Source organism: Orcinus orca, chromosome 8 (genome assembly GCF_937001465.1).
Source record: "Orcinus orca chromosome 8, mOrcOrc1.1, whole genome shotgun sequence".
In the NCBI taxonomy this organism is placed as follows: domain Eukaryota; kingdom Metazoa; phylum Chordata; class Mammalia; order Artiodactyla; family Delphinidae; genus Orcinus; species Orcinus orca.
The window spans coordinates 4350859-4372056 of NC_064566.1; the positions used below are offsets into that span (position 1 = coordinate 4350859).

At 62.3% G+C, this 21198-nt stretch overlaps 1 protein-coding gene across 5 annotated transcripts in view; it reads right to left on the minus strand.

Moving 5' to 3' along the window:
* Positions 1 to 21198, minus strand: part of TPCN2 (two pore segment channel 2) — a 31812-nt gene that overhangs the window by 9908 nt on the left and 706 nt on the right. For 2 of the 5 annotated variants that reach the window (XR_004475826.2, XM_033402474.2), the window contains exons 2-16: positions 17449 to 17513; positions 16662 to 16738; positions 16139 to 16316; positions 14744 to 14860; positions 10245 to 10351; positions 9707 to 9779; positions 8195 to 8294; positions 7792 to 7986; positions 7154 to 7219; positions 6670 to 6734; positions 6066 to 6166; positions 5384 to 5465; positions 5123 to 5209; positions 1359 to 1478; positions 1199 to 1258 (exon numbers count right to left, since the gene is read on the minus strand). Coding sequence is in view for 4 of the 5 variants with exons in the window: in XM_033402474.2 (XP_033258365.1) it covers positions 1199 to 1258; positions 1359 to 1478; positions 5123 to 5209; positions 5384 to 5465; positions 6066 to 6166; positions 6670 to 6734; positions 7154 to 7219; positions 7792 to 7986; positions 8195 to 8294; positions 9707 to 9779; positions 10245 to 10351; positions 14744 to 14860; positions 16139 to 16316; positions 16662 to 16738; positions 17449 to 17513 (1493 nt within the window). In the remaining variant the exon portion in view is untranslated. Of the gene's footprint in view, positions 1 to 1198; positions 1259 to 1358; positions 1479 to 5122; positions 5210 to 5383; positions 5466 to 6065; positions 6167 to 6669; positions 6735 to 7153; positions 7220 to 7791; positions 7987 to 8194; positions 8295 to 9706; positions 9780 to 10244; positions 11397 to 14743; positions 14861 to 16138; positions 16317 to 16661; positions 16739 to 17448; positions 17514 to 21198 lie in introns of those variants that run through there. The other 3 variants (XM_049713053.1, XM_004278046.4, XM_049713054.1) reach the window with 2 other exon arrangements.

Here is a 21198-nt window from a genome sequence, read left to right on the forward strand (position 1 = left end):
ATGGGGGGCATGGGGTCACCTTGTCCAGTGTCCAGTCTAAATTCTATATTCTTAGCCAATGCTGTCTCATTCACACCTACACAGAGATCACCGTTAAAGGCAGAAGAATAAACGTTATGAGCAGTTATCAAGGGGCGTAAAAGGATGGAATTCTGCAGTCACCTCAAGAACCCTACGTGGCACTGATCTGACCAGAAGTCTCTCATAAGCAATCACGCTGACTCAGTGCTTAAAAAACTATTGTCCGGGGGCTTCCCTGGTGGCGCAGTGGTTGAGAGTCCGCCTGCCGATGCAGGGGACACGGGTTCGTGCCCCGGTCCGGGAAGATCCCACATGCCGCGGAGCGGCTGGGCCCGTGCACCATGGCCGCTGAGCCTGTGCGTCCGGAGCCTGTGCTCCGCAACGGGAGAGGCCACAACAGTGAGAGGCCCGCGTACCGCAAAAAAAAGAAAAGAAAAACTATTGTTAAAAGAGATGAAATACAGGTCAGCTGTATCCCACTTGACATTTGTCAGGAATAAAAACCAGCCACCTCTGCAGTATGTTATTCACACAGAGGAGACTGAACAATTCCTGTCGAATCCAGGAAAAAAAAAAAAAATTAGGAAAGTAGAAAATTTGATTTTAAGTGTAAAATAGAGGAATTTCAAACAGCAGGCCAAGAAGCCATTTCCTCAATTTTGATGCTGTAAGTTTAACCCTGTGTTTAACATACATGACCTGATGTGTCACTTTTTAATTGGACAAATCAAGCTTTTCTTATATAATTAGAGAACGTTCAATGGTTTTCATCAACTTAATATCACTCATAATATTTTTCATTAAAATAAACTTTAAAATACATGCTTTGTGAAGGTCTGGCGTTATGGGGGCGGGGACGGCGTGTACAGCTTTTTGCTTAAAATCCAAAACGGAAAAATTGTTTTTAAGTTCCGAAGGTGTTTGACAAGACCTCAGAATGTTAGGAAAGGAATTCTCTCTACACAACTCTCCCTCCGCCGTCCGGCCCGCACGCCGGTTCACCCGGGGCTCTGCACGGGCTCCCGGCTGCCCTCCCATGGCCGGCACCCCGACCCCTGGGCCGTCCCTGTGATGCACTAGGACAGCCCAGCTTCCCAGGGACCTGGGGCCCCAGGTGGGGCGGCTGTGCCCTCTACCCCGCTAACTCCCCAGCACCCCGCACGGCTGGAAAGCTCACCCCCAGCACGAAGTCGTCACGGTCCTTGGGCAGCACATGTGCATCCAACACCAGGAACACCTGTGGAGCCAGAGCGGACGGCAACTCAGCCCCGAAGCCAGGAGGAAGGGCAAGTGAGAGATCTAGGGGGTGGGAGACGCCAGGGCAAATCCTCACTCACGCAGATGGTCACGAGGTTTCCAAGGGCCATGAGGTTGCCCAGGTAGTCAAAGTAGTGGTGGCCGAAGAGGAACTGGGCGCTCTGCAGAAACGGAGACCGGTACCCGGGCCGCGGCGGGTGCTGGGGGGACGCACACGCTCAGAAACATGCCGGAGGTGGCCATGGCCACAGGGGCCCAACGATGCCTGTACCCCCTTATCCTGGGATTTGACCTCTTCCTACCTTACTTCCTATCCCAGGCTCTCCAGCCTAAGGAAATCGTCTCAAACACAGTAACGGTTTTATGCGCAAAGATGTTCATCACAGTCTTTCTAACACCAAGAGAGGTGGAAATAACCCAGACGGCCACTGATGCTGTAAGTAACCCGTGACGGACTATCACACAGTCGTCTTAAATGTATGCAAAGCGCCATGTGAAAATACATGTATAAATTACAAGCTAATAACTATGAAAACTCGGCACAGAACGAAGGGACCTCACACACTGTGACCAGGCTGGAGTGGAACTCAAAGGAAGGCCATTAGGCAACAAATACTAACGTGAAGACACCCGTCAGACCCAGCACTCCCATGCTCGGCAGCCCCCAGAGCCAGGACAGAGGCACAGGGCGGTCACCGCAGCATGAGCTGGACCGCGCCTGCGCTGTCCCACGCAGGGGCCGCTCACTGCACGTGGCCACTTGATTTAAATTTAAATCCGCTCAAATTAAACACTCAGCTTCTCTGTCACGATAGCCACATCTCAAGTGGCATGAGGACACCCACGGAGCTCTGACCCAGCCCCACACTCAGACGCATGGTCCCTTGGTGACAACAGCCACAGCCTTACCCAGTAACAACGTTCCCCATCTTCCCACAGTCCTCCACGTGGGAACTGGTGCCCAGAGGCACCTGCCCACACTAGTACGGTGCGGGTGCAGAGAGAATTAGGTACCAATTCCCTCTGCACCCGCACCCATCCCTGCTGCACCCCAGAGGGTGGCTTCCTGCTTGCCCAGTGACTGCAGACCAGCTCCAGGCCGGGCAAACCGGCAAACGCCTCTGTCACCCTGTGGGCTGGACCACAACTTCTCCAAGGGAGTGTGAACCCTGGCCTTGGGGAAGACGCCCCCTCCCCACTCTACTCTTCCTCAGGCATCTCCCTCACCCCTCAGGTACCGCAGAGTTTCCTCGTATCTTACACTTACTCTTTCATCACAGTTGACACTTCTTAATGTTAAACTTCCCCTGCTAAACCCACTGTGTGGTTTCTGTCTCCTGCTTGGACCCAGACTGATATATTGGCCAAGAGAGATATCAGCATTATCCATGATGTTTAAATGGTTACAAGAAGTATGGACTCATAGATTACCTTGTTATCAAGAAATCACAAACCTTGAAATGATTTCAGTGGTTGTCTCTGGGAAGGGGGACAGCTGGGTGGGGTTTTCTATTTTCCTCTACTACCTATAATGAATGACTGCTATGCTTTTAACCCAAAAAGCTTCTTATTAAAAGAAAAACAGACTTTCGGAAGCTGGCACAGTGCCTTCTCTACAACCAGTTAGCAAGAACCGACCAGTACTGGAGGCTAGGCTGATGGACAGGGGTTGACCACACACGGGAGGGCTCTCGTGGAAGGCTCACGTTTTCCTGGTATCAGCCTGCCTGCAGCACGCCTCTCTTCAGCAGCGATTCCAAATTCACAGGCTGCCAGGGCACCTGGGACAAGCCCCCGCATGCTAACAATCCGTGAAGCACCTGCCTGCCCCCTTGCAATCAGCATTTCGGGGTAAGAGGCTGTCATAAAACCAAGGCAAGAACACCACAGCTCCCCAAACCTCTAGGACCCAAACTCCCTCCTCAAATCACAATTCTGGACTTTAGACCCAGGGAGTTGTGAGAAGAGAGAACATCCCATGGACCACACTAGGAAAGGCGTGGCCAGAGCAGGGGCGTGGTCAGGGCAGGGGCGTGGCCTGCGTGTTAGACCATCCCTGCGTCTGCGCCCAGCATGTGCCCTGCTCCGCCAGTCACAACCACAGCACCTCCTTTTTGATATCATCAGATCCTGATGCCAGAAGAGGAAGGGAGAGTCGGTTTTGGAAGACCCGGACCCAGCAGCATCCTACAGGCCAGCAGGCAAGTGCCCAGGGAGAGCCTGGCTGGCCCAGCGGACCCCACCGAGCGAACCCTGAGAAAGGAGCCCGCCTTCCCAGATGTCTTCCTGCCCAGGTCAGCCTGAACCAGGAAAAGGGCTGGATCGCATGACAGCTGCCGGGAGCTGCGTCCTGGGCCCAGCAAACCTCCTGCCCCAGGATGAGGGCCACCAGCTAGAAAGGTGCTTCCTGATCTTCTACCGTCTGAGGACCCAGTGTCACAGTTTCTGCAAAATCTGCACCTGATGGTACATACTTACTATTTCCTTCGAGTCACCTGGAAGCAGACACTGTTGCCTAGCCTCTTCCCAAGAGAGGTGCGATGTGCACTAACATACAAAGTGTCCGCCTGTGTGTCCCTACTACCAACTCCCATGTCCCGAGGGTGCCACAGCGAGGACGCTGCTGACAACAGACATGCCACGACGCACCGCCCAGAGCTCCAGGCCTAGCAGGGCCTGCCTCCAGGTGACCTGGGAAGACCTCAGGAAACCATGTTCTTAGGAAAACCACCTCTGACCGGGGCCTGAGGCCACAGAGGCTGACCACAAGACCTGGAGAAGCTGACCTTTGTTGTGGGCTAAGATGTATCCCCCAAAATTGTATTTTGACATCCTGACCCCCAGAACCTCAGATGTGACTGTATTTGGAGTCAGGGTCTCCTAAGAGGAAATTAGGGGGAAATGAGGTCACTGGGGTGGGGCCCTAGTCCAACGTGACTGGGGTGCTTATAAGAGGAGGAGACCGGGACAGAGACACACACAGAGGGACGACCCTGTGAGGACACAGGGAGAAGACGGCTGTCTACACGCCAGGGACAGAGGCCTCAGGAGGACCCAGCCCTGCCCACACCGGGATCTCAGACTTCCAGCCTCCGGGACTGGGAGATAATAAGCCCTGTTACTTAAGCACCTCCAGGCTGTGGTATTTGTCACAGAAGCTGAGCTGACTGACTCAACGGTGACACAGAGCTGCTAGGAGTCCGATCAGCAGGAGACATCTGATTCCACCTCTTCACTCTGATCCCCGTTCGAGTCCGGCTTGGCCCTCTCAAGGCCAAGTGGCTGCAGTGGCAGCCCCCTCCGCTGCTCCCACGGTCTGCCTGTGAACAGCCTGGCTGTCTCTCAGCACCTCTGCCACCCCCCTCACCTACCCCACCCCGCGCCCCCCCCTCCCAGAAACCTGCTACGTAAAATGCAGGCGGTCCAGGGTCTTATGGACACAGCACTGAGCTGGATGCTGAGGCCCATTCGGTAACTTTAAAACTCAGTGTCAAGGACAACAAACAAAGGTTTTAGACAAACTCAGGAACCTCGCAGGTTAGGACACATGGGAAGAGGATAAAAGTCTATCACGGAGACGGAGAAAACTGTTTGGAAAGTTCCTCTGGGTCAAGACAACAGTCCCTGTGGTCTGTGAATTTCATGAGGTCAACAAAATCTCCCCAAGAGCCACACCATCTCTGTTCCCACGTACCATCCTAAGGACCAGAATCCCTGGGAAGGCAAGTCCTGGCAATGGTCACTAAGCGTGACCCAGATGATCAATGCCAACAGACACCGAGGACTTCCCCCTAACCCCGGGTGGCCCTGGCACTGGGCAGGTGACTCCAGTCTGGCCCGTTACCTCTTTAATCACCCTTTTGTCAAACTCATCGAAGAGCTTCTGAAACTCGCCAGCTGACAGCAGGTCCCCACTGCGGGAATGCAGCTTCTGCAAAGCAGGAAAGCACAGGTCAACAGAGCAGCTGGGCTGAGGGCAGGAGGGGGGAGCTGCCCCCGGCCCCACCCGGACTGGGCCAGCCCGGCTGATCCGAAATGACACCCACTTGACGCCCGGAGCCCAGAGGCACTGGCAGGGGAAGGCGGGGGGCAGGGGGACCGGTACCTCCGTGATGGCCTGTTTGTGGTCACTGTCCAGCTGGACTTTCTGAAGCACCTGCAGGAAGTCCTGGGGCTTCACCCCGACTCTGTGGGGAAAACGCCCCACCGTGAGCCCAGCCAGCTCAGCACCCTTGGGCGCCCCAACCTCTGGCCTGAGCAGCCCTGGGCGATGACAGGGCCTCCAAGAAGGAGCGCCTCATGGTCCTCCTGTGTCCAAAACCCCGAGACCTCATCTTCCACCTTAGAGAGGAGCAGCTGAAGCTGGGAAAGGGGTGCAATCCAACAGGCCCCGTGGCTAACGAGCAGGGGGGGCTGAAGCTTCCCCAGGGACACGGCCTCCAGGCCAGGCGGCAGAGTCGATGTGTGTCCCAGGGCCCCTCTGGTCCCAACACACGAGTCACAGCACCAGGGTGTGGGAAGGGTGCCCCTGGAGGGGTCAGAGCACACGGCCCCTCACGAGCCAGGGATCTCCAGTGGGTCACGAGGACACACGAGTTAACTCAGACGCAAGGACCATGGAAAGAAACCCTGGAGCCCAGGGACGTCTTCGTGATCCCAAAGGAGCCTTGCAACCTGCTGCCAGCAGGGAGCTCGGCACAGAGTGGGTGCTCAGGAAACACCCCCACCCCGTGAACACCTCCCCCCAGGGCAGCCCCAGGGGAAGAGGGCTGGAGCCCCACACTCACCCCTCGGGGTGGGCTTCTCCCTCTGCCGTCATGGACGAGAGGACCTTGTAGGCAGCCCGGATGCCCAGGCGCCTCCGCAACAGTGAGGTCTGCAGAGACTTCTGCAAAGGGTATGGCTCTGAGGGGCTCGGCTCAGCCCTCTCCCCAGCCGCCCAGCCCCTTGTCCCCGGGCAGCCCCTGCCCACCGGCAGCCTGGGGAGCACCTCCTTGCCCCGTGGGCCTCAGGGGGACAGTCCCCGACAACAAGGGCTGGTCCTGCCAATAGCCACTCTCTGTGTAATTCCCTAAGGTATGCGTTTCTTCTCGGCAGATTTGGGGTCCCTGGCCCCCCTGCAAGGTGGGTTTGGGGGTCACTGCAAGAAGACTGCAGCTCCCTCTAGAGGAGGTGGGGCAGGGGAGGGACCCCAGGGTGGTGCTGGGGACAGCACCTCCTGGGGGGCAGGGAGGGAGGATGGGCCCAGTCCCCCTTACCCACAAGAGGGAGCCGGGGCAGTGCTGAGGCCACTGCGGACCCTGTCCCCCCGGCCCCCTGCTGGTCAGCTTCCCGCCAGGCCTCCAGGGACAGCTCCCCTCACAGCCGGGCAGGGTGGGCAGCTCAGCTCACCATCAGGTAGCCCCGGAACTGATTGTAGATGATGGCCGTCAGCAGGTTCATCAGAAACAAGCTCCCTTGGAGAGGAAAAGGCCATGGTGAGTGGGGAGCACACGGGCAGGGGCAGAGTCTGGAAGGATCACCAGCGCTGGGGGCCCAGAGGGCCGACACGGGCATAGCAAGAAGGTGAGCAGCGAGAAAGGCCCAGATGGGCGGAGACAGGGCCTGGGGCCTGGGGGCCTCGTCTGCGGACAGGGGCGCCACCTGGCCTGCCCAGCAGGGGCACTGAGGACAAGTCATCAGTGGTCACAGAATGAAAACCACGGACGGGCCACAGAGAGATGAAGTTATAGGACTGGGGAGGTCCCGCCGAGGTGCGGTCACAGGGTCAGGGGGTCCACTGAGGTGAAGTTGCGGCGTCTGGGGAGTACACCGAGCCCCGAGTTTTCGGGATCTCGTCTGCCCCACGTGACCCTGCAGACCTGCCCAGACTCACCTATCAGGGTGAAGGCTATGAAAAAGATGGCGTAGAGCCGGTTCTTGGAATAGGCAGGAATCATCACTGAAAGAAATTAAAGGAAATAAAACACACCCACAGATCCAGCGTCCAGTCTGATTCCCTTCGTTGGCTCACACCACTGCCTTCTCCACAGAAAGGAGGGCCCTGTGTTAGGAGAGCTGGGAGGTCTTCTTGTCCAACTCTGCTCCTCACGCCTCTGCTTGCACACCCACGGGGACAGGGAACTCACTACCTTTCAAGGATGCTCATCCTCTAGGCTTCCCCATGACCACGCCTCCCAGACTGAAAGTTCAGCTCTCCCTTGGGTGACTCGAGGACTCACAGGACACATGGGGACGGTGCTCAGGGTCCCGAGCGCAGCCCTCCCCGGGTGTGAAAGCCAGTGGCTACCCTCCTGGGAGGGCCTCTATGGTCAATGACCATCCGAGCCCACGATGAAAGGCCTCAGTCAGGGCGGTCAGGCCACAGCTGGGCCCCGGAGGACCGTGACCACCCCATCCTGGCCACATCCCCGGCCCGAGCGAACAGAGGCCCCCACAGCAACCGTGACACGGTGAGCGTCACAGCCACCGGAGACCCCAGGGCCTCTGACACGCGGTGCGGCCAAGCCTCACCCCACGGCTGGGCCGCCAAGAGGAGACCACCAAGGGCCCCGCTGGGCACAGCTTGATCCATCACCACACAAAGAACACCGTCCACCTCTAGCTTCTCAGGACACAGACAACAAGGGGAAGAGGAGAACGGAACAGAGAAAGAAAACTGGGAAGAAAAGGGAAGAAAAAGGGGAAAAGTCGGGGAGGGAAGGGAAACTAGAAAAAGAGAAAAAGAAAATCAAGAAGGAAAGGAAGGTAGGAGGGAGGCTCCAGCATCACACCCGGGTCCCCAGCTCTCCACAAAAGGCCTTAGGGGCTCCCACCCCTGAGCTGGGCTCTCGGGCTCAGCGCTGACTCCGCCCCCACCCCGCCCCCACCCAACAGGCCCCTAGCCCGGCCCCCCCGCCCGGTCATGGTCACGCACCATCAGGGTTGTTGGCGGTGGTGAGCAACACCAGGAGGGAGGTCAGAGCCTCGGGCAGGTTGCGGAAGTAGGTCAGCCGCTGCCTGTCCCGCCTGTCGTCCTGCGGAACAGACGTGGCAGCGCTGAGGTGCCGCCCGGGCCTCAGGCCACCAAAGCCCAGGCCCGGGACCCAGCAAGCCAGGACCACCCACCAAGGCTCAGCAGCCCCGGACCCGCACCTCCCCATCACCTCCCAGCGGGCTCCAAGCTTGAGGCCGGACAGGACCTAACGCAGAACCTCCGGGCCCGAGGGCCAGCGTCCGGGGATGCCACACACCCACACGGACACCAGCCACTGCAGCGGGTGAACAGCTCTCGGCCAGCCTGGCAGAGAGCATCACAGCCTAGACACAGAGAGGGCCCACGCGGGGGCCAGCCAGCCCGCTCTCAGCCAGACTCCACGCACCGTGCCGTGTGCCTTCCACCCAGTGTGCGTGGCAGGCGTGGCGCCCAGACGCACAAAACCACCTGATCACTTGGGGAGCCTGCAAAGCCGCTTTCCCGGCTGCCGCCCAAGGGCCAGCCCTCTAGCAGACACCCTGGAACCCTCAGCGTTCCCGGGTCAGAGGCCCACCCCAGCCCCCCATGCCCAGTGCACCCACCCGCCCTGTCCTGGGCTCCGCGAACAGCAGGGTCACTGGACAGACACGCGGGGCCTGAGAGTCTGTTAGCCAGTCCCACATCTCACAGCCTAGGTGCCCCGACACCCAGACACGCACACACACACACACAGCACCCACAGAGATATACAGAGACACGCACACGCACACACACACACACGTGCACGCGCGAAGCGGAACTCCTCCCCGGGGGTCTGAGGGATGGTCTTCGTCTTCCCTCACGGGCAGCACGGCCACAACCCCCAAGTGTTGCCACGACCTCACTGCAGACCAGCCCTGGCCAAGCACCGGGAAGGATCCCAGGACAGAGGCGCACGACAGCCCCGCCCTGAGGAGGACGGTGACCCCGGCCGGGACACGAGGAAAGAACACGGGACGGCAGATGCGAGGCAGGCCCCACGGGTGACACCTCCGCACAGCAACAAGCTGCTGGGGGCCGGGCAGCAGTGAGGGGCTGGGAGGGAAGGGGGCCCACGCGGGGAGGGGAGGAAGTGGTGGGAGATGCCCTCTGGAGAGGCGAGCAGGGGCGGTGAGAGGAGCCATCCTGATGGCTAGTCTGAGGGGCTTCCATCTAAGTGAGGTACAGCCCTGGCCAAGCAACCGGCCCAGGAGAGGGGGGCTTGGGAAGGGGACGAAGAGGCGGCCAGGCAGAGCCGAGGAGCCAGACGCCCTGGAGACGCGGCCACTTGAAGAAAGACGCCTGGGCTCCAGGGGGGGCCCCTGCTGACCTCCTGGTGGCAAGGTGGGCGGGCAGCCTAACCTGGTCCCCATCTCTGCCGGCCCGAGAACGACCTGGCGGATTAGCTAGGGGCGGCGCTGTCCATCACCCCGCAGGGAGCAGAGAGCACGGTACCTTCTCGCTGGGGAAGAGCAGCATTCCCAACATGGTGAAGAGGCACAGGTGGGCGGCCAGCAGCAGCCCAACACTGCGGCGAGAGTGGCACTCAGCGCCGGGCGGGCGGGCTCCGGGACAGCCGACCTGGCCGCACAGGGGCCTCCCCGCGGCCGAGGCCCTGGGCCAGGTCCCTGCTCTGCCCCAGACCTGCCGCCCTCCCGCCCAGGGAGCGTCCCAGGGGCCCAGGAGAGGCAGTGTCCCAGGACCCCCGGACTCTCAGAGGGGAAAGGCCACTTCCATTAACCCGGGCCGGACGGGGAAGGGTCGTCCACGTGAGTCATGGGGGTGGGGTGGGGGATGGCGGGGAGGAGAGGGGTCAGAGCCAAGGTGGGACGTGCCCGCAGGATGGAGCAGGGGTGGGGCTCAAAGCAAGGTCATTTAGGGGGCCGCCCTGAGTGTGAGACAGAGACCCCCAAACGCCCACCCACCGGTCTCCCCAGATCAGGGGAGGGGAGCCCCCGCCCCGCTCTGCCAGCCCACCTGCCCCCGGGCCCACCTGGCCATCTCTGGCAGCGACCACCTGACACACTTGAGCGTCTTCTTCATCATGGAGGAGTTCTGCATCAGAAAGAAGGGGCGCAGAAGCCGGCGCACCCGCACGGGCTGGAAGAGACCAGGACCCGGGACCCTGAGCACAGCCACTGCGGGCTGGCAGACGGCACACGGGCCCGGAGGCCCGATGCTCTGCACGAGGACGAGGACGGCCCCGGCCCCGGCTGTCTGCGGGCTCCCAGCGTGCCCGGCCTTGACCCCACAGGCTCAACACCCTCCCCGCTCCCTCCCGGGGCCCAGCTCGGAACCCCAGCCCCCAGACCCGCCAGCACCGGGGAAGGGGGGTGACCAGCGTGCCTCTCCGGCACCCAGCTCCTACTCTGGCCATGGCCGGGCGCCCTGCACATGTCTGTGAAGCCGGCTGTCCTGCCCTCTGGGGGCTCCTCAGGCCTCCTCTCCGCAGCCCCCAGCCCCTCTGCTCGGCTCCGGGCCTCAGCCTCCAGCACAGGTGCACAGAAACCGAGCAGGAACCCCACACCTCCACTCACACACACACGTGAACACACACACACACACACACACACACTCCTTCCTCTCCTCCCTCCTGTCACAGCCAAACAGCCCTCCTCCCGTGCTCAGGACCCCGGCCCCTCAGAGGCTCCCCTCAGGGGCCCTTCCTCCCTCCCGCATGTGGACACAAACACCTCGTGTTTCCACAACCTGCCACTCGCAACCAAAACGACACTTGCCCCTTTGTTCACCCGTTTCCCGCTCCCACCCCAGCCAATCTGTCCTCCTGTCCAAGGGCAGGGGACCCACCACGGTGACCGCCAGGCCTCTGAGCCCAAGGTCACCTCCCATCCTCCTGCCAGGATGGGCAGCTGCCCCGCCCTGCGCCCGGCCGCCTCCTCTGTGCCCACCAAGCGCTGGACCCCTGCGCCCCCTCCTCCCCCCCTCTGGCCTCGCGCCTCAGGGAACATGTCCGTCCTTGGGATTTTAAGGGTCACAACGCGTTCAATCTCCAACCCAAGCTCTCAACTCCAGACGCGTCCTAATGGAGGTCTTGTCTCAGAAACGAGAGGCTGATAGAGTCGCCTCCCGGCCCAGCCCTCCGGGGCTGCCTGGAGGCCCAGGGCACCCACCCCTCCCTGTCCCACTGGCCGCCGCACTCGGCACCGCCATCCCCACCCCCACCCCCACCCACTCAGCGGGCTGCTCGCACCGGGCCCTTCCGTCCAGCCGTCAGTGCCACCTCCAGCGCTGCATGGGCGACCTTCCTTCTCGCCACTCGCCTCGATATTCCCCCCCCGCCCCGCACACATCTGATGCTTCCTGGTACCATCAGCCCCTCTCACAACAGAACGAGGCCCCGCCAGCAGCAGCGCACAGTAGGCCCTCAGAATGTCTGCAGCGTGAGCGTCCCAAGGACTCACTCGGCCTCCCCAGGCTGCACTCGCCCTCAGAAGGGGCCCCGGCTGCCGACAGGACTGAGAAGGGAGAAGGAAACAGCGGTGAACGGGCGAGGCTCAGGGGTCTGCCCCACTCCCAGGCTGAGGGACCAGGGCCCCAGCTCACCCACGACCCGCTCGCTGCCCCTGGGCGGAAGCGCCAGTCTCGGGGCCCATATCGGGAGTCTTTTAGCCCGTCCCCCAGGCCGAGCAGGAGCTAGAGGTCCAGCCGCATCCACTCCCCGGGTGCTGGGCCCTCGCCTGCAGTCAGACACAGACCAGAGCACGGCTTCTTCCAGATGCAATCACCCCGCCCAACCCACCCCACCGAGGGCCTCCCCGACGGCTGGGGCCACATCACTGCCACGGATGCAGGGAGCACATGTGAAGGGTGGGAAGACGTTCCCACGTGACCTGCCTGCAAGGAGAGCCGGCCCAGGGCCAGCTAAGCCCCTGACGAGGCTTAAATCAACTGAGAATCACAGCCTAGGCCTCTGAGCCTTTAGAAAGAAGCTACCAACGAATCCGCAGAGAACTAGTCTCTTATGAGAAACAGGCACGGCAGTCACGAGTACAGCCTGTCAGCTGACCAGCAGACCATGTGACCTGACCCTCCAGCCACAAGGCTGGGGAAGCAGGACTCCATCGGGTGCAAAAGGACAGGGAAGACCAGACTGGAGCAGGTCAGAGGCCCCGGTCCTCCTGTAGGCCCCAAGGCCGGGGGAGCTCTTGAAGACCAGCAGCTGGCCACGGAGAAGCACCTTGGGCTTGGTGTGCAGACGGCTCTGGGTGATGGGCCAGTCCCAGCCAGAAGTGGACGGCGTGTGGTGTTACAACCTCCACGGGAAAGTCCCCTAGCGACGGTCCCACAGGGGGAGCTTTACAGAGGGCAGGGTCCACCCTGTACGGACCAGAAAGGTAATGACTCCCAGGGGGTCAGGGCCATGGAGAGAACAGCCTGGGCGTCTGGGGACGAGACTGTCCGAGAGGACACGTGTGGGTGGGCAGAGTGCCCCACCACGAGGCAGCAGGAGGAGGCTCTCTGGACAGATGACACGTCTGTGGACGTCCTCAGCCTCTCCCCTGGCCACCCCGCACCGATCTCCACAGGCCACAGGCAAAGTGGCCACAGAGCAGGGACGGGGGTGACGCCCGGGGCCAACCACATGGACCCCCCCACCCAGGCCACCACTGGGGGCCCACCCTGCCAGAAGCAGAGCCCAGAGCCGGCCCCCAGGCGGCCCCTGTGGGGACCCACCAGCCCCTCCCCAAGCAAGGCCCTTAGCTGTCCTCAGCGGACATGCAGGCGGGGGTTATGGGCTCTGCCTGCCCTGCCCTCCAGGCCTCTCCCTGGACCACCGTCTGAACCTCAGGACCAATGCTGCATCCAACCCGGGCACGGCCCACAGCTCCCACCTTACCATGGACCTACCCCGAAGCAGCTGGCCTGTGGGAGGGCCTGGTGGCCCTGAGGCGGGACGGGGTGGGGGGGTGAGGGGGACAGCCCTTCGTGGGGTGGGAAAACCCCTCTGAGCACTAGGACAAATGGGAGCAGCAACACCACTCCCCACCCCACGATCCCGGGCCCTGCTGGTCCAGAAGCATCCGCTCCCAAGATGCTTCTACCAGGGACGCACGCTGGGCCCACCGGGCTGGACCACAGCTGTTCATGAAAAGAGGGCTGGGGGCCAGTGCGGGCAAAAAAGCTCCAATCACCAAGGACAGATTGGGATGCTGCTGCCCAGAGGGGCAGGGAGGTCTGCGTCCAACATGAAAAATTATCGCCAAACTCCAGTAATAAAAAGCCAGTCTGGGTCCCCGTACAAGGGGACCCAAGGCATGTGGGGCTGGGGCAGGGGGCAGCTGGGCTCCTGGGCCACTAACCACACAAGGCCTGCGGGCCAGTTACACAGACAGAGGTTTGTATCCAGCAGTGGCCCCCTTTCCCCTCCCCCCTTCCTAATCTCACGCAAGGCCCCTTGGTGGTGCTGAGGTTCACAGTCCAGCCTTAAGGTGACAAATGCTCAGGTGACATGAGACGGTCACTCAGAAGTAGGGCCGGCGGTGGTCAGGCTGGTGTCTGTCCGCCTTCTGGGGCGGGTGAGGGCCTCCTCCTTGGTACGAAGATGGCAGCACCTTCTCAGGGAGAAGCATGTGCTGTCGCGCTCCTACAGGGCCACGGCGGAGGCACAGGGGCTGCAGGGGGCACTGCGCCCTCCACCGCCCTGCGGCCCTGCTGTGAGCTGGGCCAGGACCCGCCACTGACACCTCTCCTTCATCGGCCGCCCCTGCCTAGCGGGAAGGAGGCGGGAGGCACGGGCTGGGGGCCCGCTGTCTCCCGTCATCTTGCTGCTCCCGCCGGCAGCACCCAGGGCATCCAGCGTCCCCCTCCTCCGGCACCCCCAGAACCAGCATCGTGGTCGCGTCTCCTGGAGGAGCCAGCACCCCGTCCCCAGCGGGCAGGGTCCCAGCTCTCGGAGCCCCTCCCCTGAGCTTCCAGGTTCCATAACCCCAATCTCCTTCCTTTCCTCCCCTAGCCCCAGGTTAGGGGGGCAGGGGGGTTGCCGCCTGCAGGTCTGTGTTCGCCGGGCCCCCTTCTCGATTTCTTGCTCGCTCATCCCCGTCTGAGGCCCGATGTTAAATTCTCTCGACTAAAGCACCTGACGGGTGCTTCCCCGACCAGCCCTGATGGCTCAGGATGTCCCCAAACCAACTGCTCCCAGCTCTGCTCTATCAAATCACAGGGCGATGCTTCTGGGCGTTCGGGGGGAACAAAGATGCTGTCGTCAGCGAGGCTGAGGCAGGGCAGGAACCCCGGAACTCGCCCCCAGGGCCCTGCGCCTCCCCCAGGTCTCAGTGTCTTCATCTGCAAGATGGGGACAAAGCTCCCTGGCCCGTGGGTGACTGACGTGCTCTGGAGGGCGGGCAGAGCCGGGCAGGTGGGCCGGACGGATGCAGGGCCTCGGGACTCCCGCCCACCGTTCCCCTGGGCAGCTGCGTCCCCCCAACCCCCAGAGCTCCCCGCCGCCCCCCTCAGAGTCGCCTCACCACCTACCTCCTGACAAATGAGGCTCAGCGACACGGTCCAGTCCACGAGAGACACGAGCAGCACCACGAGGTAGGCCAGCAGCCAGGGGTTCTTCCGAAACTGGGCCCACCCAACCAGGTAGCTCTGCAAGAGGGACGCAGCTGAGCCGGGGGTGGCCACACAGACCCCGGCCGGGCAGCCGGTCTGAGGCCTGTGATGCACGCGGGCGCTAGGCAGCCTCAGCGAGCAGCACGGTCCCCGCGGGACTCACAGCAGGAAGCTGAGCCATGGTCAGAAGGCCCACGGTCCTCGCCCAGCCTGCGGGTGACCCTGGGCAGCCCGTGACCCTGGGCTCCGCACTGACCGGCTGCGCCCATGTCCTCACGGGTAACGGGGTCCCTGCCTGTCCTGCCTACCCAACCACCACTGTAGCTTGTGCCTAGGAATCGTTCCGGAAGAGCCTAGGAATCTGACCAGATGCGCAGGGGACGCGCCTTGGGAAGGCGGGAGCTCGTCACCTGTTCGGGGCACCTAACTGCCCTTTCCCATCACTGACCCCCGCCGGAGGTCACAGCTTGCAGATAAAACACGTGCTCTCTCTCACCTTTCGAGACTTCCCAAATGGACCAACCATTCCAAATAGGCTAATGAGAACTTCTACCCAGTTTCAGTTCCAGTTTAAAAACCCCCAGACCTCCTAACCACATGATAGGCTAAAAAAGAAGAAATAAGAAACCGCCCGGGCCCTCAGTCACACACACATGCATCAACGCTCACCCACGCCCCTCCGAGTCAGGCCACAGAGGCCAAACCACCCCGCAAGGGGGCGCCCTGCAGGCAGGGTGTGGACGTGCACGTGGGCCGGGGCTGGAGCAACGGAATCAGAATCACTGTTGTTTGTCAGAAGCGACAGAAGGCGTGGCCAGTGGTACACCCTGCGTCTCAATGGGAAGTCACTACAGCTCTGAAGCCCTGACACAGCTCAGCTCACGCAAGCAAGGCATGGCCCAGCTCCAGCTTCTAGAAGGACCTGCGTCAGGAAGCCAGAGCTGCACACGGCCGGGGGCGGGACAGCAGCCCCTCCCCTCCGGGCTTCTCCTCTGTCGGGGCGGGAGCGTAGGCCATGGAGAGACACCCGGTCCCCTCTTGTTCAGCGGGGGTCCCTCCCCACAGAGGCACTGCCGGACCCTCGGCCACTCTCTCCCAGGGTCCCGCAAGGCTGTGCGCCCCCGATGGCTCGGCCGGCCCCCATCAGTGGTCTGGGATGGGGGAGAGCTGTCCAGGAGGCAGCCTAGGCCTCTGCTCCGTGGCGCACAGTGGGACAGGCAGCTTGCTCCAGGAGCGCGAAAAGTAAACCCAGGAAGCAGCAGCCGGGCCGGGAGGGCGCGGGTCCCAACCTCAGCACCTGTGCAGCCCCCTCACCTTCATGGAGACGTCGGCCACGAAGACCAGCAGGCAGAGTGCCTCGACGCCCTCGGTCAGGCCGCAGGGCGGCTCCCAGGGGGCCGGGCGGTAGCGCACGTCAGAGGTGCTGGTGAGTGACGAGGGGGTCTCGATAAAAGCCAAAGCCAGGATCAAGAAAATGGTGAAGCTCAGAGTCCTGGAAAAGGGACCGAAACTGGTCAAAAGGCAAAAGAACCAGCCACACGCCGGGGCCAAAGAAGCAGAGGAGCAGGCGGGACGCCAGGAAGGGTCCAAAGGCCGGAGCCCACACTTCCTGCTCCATGGCCACTCGTGTGTGTGGTCAGATAACACGTACCGGCACACAACTCAATTGCCGTGGCTGGCCGGAAGGTGCTGGAAAGGAACCCTCACCACAGAGGGGCCGGGCTCTGCTCCGATGGGGAGGGGAAACGGCGGGGAGGGGAGCCTGCCTGGCCCCCGAGACCAGCCCCCTCCCCAGGCCCGGCTGCGGGAGGCCCGCGGCGCGCGCATGCGCTCTCACCACTGGCTCGTGCTGGAGTAGTACCGTCGGTACAGCCACAGAGACCTGGCGTCCACGCGGTGGCTGATGGAGCGATACTGGAAGTGAAGGTCACACGGGGCACGTTGAGGGTCCCCTCCGTGCCACACAGCACAGCCAGCCCCGTGCAGGGCACCCCTCTCACCCACGACAGGCCCGAGGCGGGATCGCAGGGTCCACCTCCACTCAGTACAGGGACCAGGGGCTCGTCGGGACCCAGCAGGGTCAGACCCTCCCAAGCTGCAAGGTTTCCCCAGGGCTGGTAGGTGGACGGACACTTGCTGGCTGGATGCCAGCTGTGCCCTGTCTGTGAGGGTCTCCCCTCCTCTGTGCAAGGCTGACCCCACCCACCTCAGCTGTGTCCCCATGCAGGACGCCCCCAGCCTCATCCGCCAGGTGGGGCACTGGTGGCTTCTAGTCTCTTTCCCTGATTAAGCCTGTGTGTTGTCTGCAGGCAGGGGAAGGTCTTGCCACCTTTGGGCATCTTTCATGGGACCGAGACCAGGGCAGCACACGACAGGCCCTCGGCAGGTGGTGAATCAGTGAAATGAGGGACGAGGGACCCAGAAGAGCACCCAGCACGTGTCTCCTTAAGGGGGACTCGAGGGGACCACACCCCAAAGCCCAGTCATCGCAGCCACAATGACCACACGGTCCAGCAACCGCAGCCCTGGCCCCAGGATGGCAGGAGAGAAGGGGCCAGTGGGGCAGCCATCGTGCAGTCCCCACGAGCCCCAGGGACAAGCCGCCGGGAGCAGGCGCCGCCCACCTGGATGGCGTCTTCAATGAACACCACAGCCTGGTCCAAGCACAGATCCCGCCTGGCCACGGCACCTGCGGGCAGAGGGGACACGTAGGGTGGGGAGGGGCCTCGGGAGGCGCCCGTCCACCTCAGGGCCACCGAGAGCAAGGCAAGAACCCGGCTGCATCCTCTCCAAGGCTCTGGGACGAGACGCCTCTTGCCCCGCAGCGTGTGTGCACGCCCACAGGGCAGGACCCCCGAGGGCTGGGCCCCAGGTGGGACAGGGTCTAAGCACGGGCTCCGGGCCCAGAGGAACAGCAGCTCCCACGGTTCCCACCCCCTGGGGTGGAGTGGCAGAGGGCACAAAGCAGCCAGTGGGACGGAACCAGGCTCAGGGGGCTCAGACCCCGGCTCCGCACCTACTGGCTCAAAGGCTGAGGGCCGTGGGCTTAAGCTCACTGTGCCCATCTCCCCCTGTCAAACGGGGGTGTTAACAGCCACACAGCTTGGCCCCCAATGCAAGTGCAGGACCCCCCAGGGCCGGCCCGGCACACAGAACGTGCTCACAGCCACCCTTCTGCCCCGTCCCACCACCAGCCTCCAGGTGACCTTCGTCAGGACGCTGCACCCCCCTTACGCGACTGTAAGATGGGGCAGCGCTACCGGCCTACCCGCTCACCAAACAAGGTCACAGATTTAACACTCACACAGGAAGATGATATCTAGAAGCTTGAGGCGCTGTGTGACCCTCCGTCAAACACTCAGCACTAAGAAGGACCTTCCGAGGCCATCGTGGCTCCCTGCTTGTGTCACAGGCCCACAGGGCCAGGCGACCGCAACCGAGTCACCCCGAGGGTGGGAGGCAAGGGAACCTTCACCAACCAGGGACTGGGGTCCTCGGGGCCAGGGAGGCTGGGGTGGTGCAGGTTCCTGACTAGGAGGGGCCTTCAGGACAAGTCACATGGCTCAAACCCCTGGTCTGTCACCTTGGCCTAGGGTTCTGCCCACCGCGTGGTGGGCAGCTTTGCACAGAAGCCTGATGTAAAGGGCCAAGAAAGGCACGAGGAGCCGCAGCTCACAGGAAAAAGGACCCCCCAGAGAGGCCCCGGAGACGGCGCAGCCCAGGCCCCGGCGGGGGGGCAGAGCCGGCACACAGCCCCCAGCAGCTCCCAGATCCAGGCTTGGAAACGCGGTGAACAGGCCTGTCACCACTTCTGTTGAAGATTCTACTTTCACATCTGCCCTTGAGCCCAGGAGCTGCCCAAACCGCCCTTAACCGGTCCCGAGAGATGCAGAGATGTTGAGGCCAGAGGCGGGGAGGCCGGGCACCTGGGCGGAGCTCCGGGCCCTGCCCACTCTGCCTGCCGACCCCAGGGACGCAGCTGCCGCTGTCCTCAGGGACTGTGCCCACCGGGGACGTGGGGGACCCTGGACAGAGACAGGAGGCTGGACTCTGTCCTGTCTCCGCCATCACCTTGCTGTGTCACCCAGGAACAGCACCCTCCTCCATCTGGGCCTCAGGTTCCTCCCGTGGACGACCTCCACGCTCACGTGAGGGGCCAAAAAGTTCTCCCACGGAGGCTCTGAGGGTGGCGACCACCTGCTTCCCCTGGAAGCGCCCGGGAACGCTGTGATGTGAAGGCACCCTGTTTTGTTCCCTGCTGTACCCACAGAGCCCAGGACAGCGTGGGGCTCGGCACATAGCAGCCCACAAGTCCCACTGATCAACTGAGTGAACAGCTGAGGGGAGCCTGGGAGGGCAGGGTGCTCTGAGGGGCCGGAAGAGGCCCCATGTCACCAAATCCCCGGGTGAGAACTCAGGGGACTCAGCCTGGAGAGGTCCAAGGAGACAAGCTTCCTGGATAAGCAGAGACAGGCAGCCAGGCCCCCAGAGCTCGCTCCAGGACCAGGACTGGGTGCAGCGGAAGGGGCTCCCTCTGGCCACCCGGCCCTCAAGGCACCAAACCTCAGGAAAGCCATCCCACACCGCTCTGCGGCCCCGACACCAGCCTCCCTTTCCCACCCTGCGGTGGCCGGAGGGATCCTGTCACAAACCCTCAGATGGTAACCACAGCTTTCCGTGGGTCCCCACTGCTCCAGGAGAAAGTCCACACCCCGCCCGCCTGCCCGCCTCCTCCCCTGCTGCTTCCTCCACCCTGTGCCCTCCGCGCCACTCACCCTGAACTTGGCTCCGCCAAGGCCAAGCTCTCCAAAGCCTCCCAGGCTGTCGGCCCTACCGGGAGCGCTGTGCCCCAGCTTGGCGTCTAGGGACTCATTGCCTCAGGTGGTGATCAGCTGTCAGCGCCCCCCCCCCAACCACTGTAGAATGTCGGAGCACAGAGGACATGGGGGCTCGAACACCTCAGCCCTGCACTGGTCCCCCCGCCCCAAGCCTGCCCTCCCCAACATCCCAGAATAAACCCCCCTCCCGCTCTGGCTCCAGCCCCTGCCCACTCCCCACTACCTGGGTGGAGTCCTGACTAGCTGCCTCTGTGACCCTGGACAAGCCCCTGACCCTCTCTGTGCCTCACTTCCTGCGGGCCCTACGCACCAGGACTGATGGGCAGGCGGAGTGGGTTACTGTAGCTGAAGTGCTGTGCACGGTAAGCTCTTCATAAACATTTGCTATTATTGTTATTCTCAAAGCCCCTTCTATGGCACAGTGACCCCTTGTCCTCTGACTTTTCCATAACCAGTAAGAGGGTAATTCCCTGACCAGGAACAGGAAGAGAAAATGACTATCCCCACCCTGTGGTCACGGCCCAGAGGTGGGGCTGGGTCTGGACCTGACCACCGGGCCCACTGGGGTCCACGGAGCACCCAGCAGCAGCCCTCCCCCACCCTTGTCGGTAGGAGAGTCCAGCTAGCTGCGGACAGGCGGACCCTGAGCTCAGGACCCCATCCAGGAGCCCCGCACGGGAGCTGGGCAGAAACTGAATGAGGGTCTGCAGAGCCTGGCTGGACAGCCTGACCAGGGAAATCCAGAACACAGAATGTCCTGTCCATGTTCTCCAAAGCCCCCACCAAGGCCACGGCGTCGGGACAAAAAGCCATCCCCAGGGTCCCCCTTCACCAGCCACACTGCCTGCCCCGGCTCCTGTCCCTAGGGTGAGTCTCACATGTCCTCCATGCACTCTCCCGGGGCTGGACCTGCAGTGATCAGGGTTCTCTGCCCAGAATGGTCATCAGCACTGACGTGCACCAGCTCTGCCACCTGGCCGGGCACCTGGACTCTCTCTGAATCCTCACAACGCCCCGACCACCCCACTTTTATTGAGACTCAGAAAGGTTAGGCAACCTGCCAAGGTCACACAGCCGGGAAGTGGCCTCCTGGCGCAAAGGCTGCATCCCCTGAATGCCACCATGTCCAGGGCCCCGGGAGGTCTTGCACGGACTGGACGGAGAACTTTCCCAGGACAGCCTCTGAGATGGGCAGGTGGGCGTGTTTTCCATCTCCTGCCAGAGACCCGCCCCAATAATCCCAGGACAGGCACACACTGCGGACCCCTCCCCAACAGAGGAGGAAAGTGAGCCCAGAGACAGAAGGTGGCCTGGAAGGAGCACCCAGTGTGGGTGCCTGCAGCGGCTGAGACAGATCCCAGGTCTATGTTCTTGGACAGGTCCTGGACACTCTCTGGGCCTCAGTTTCCCCCTCTGCAAAACGAGGCTGAGGCCCTTCCATCCCTAACCCAGCACCCAGTGCCCTTGGGGTCTGCCAGGGACAGAAGGATTTCACCCTCCCCGCCCTCCTTGGGTTTCAGCAATCTCTCTGCGGGT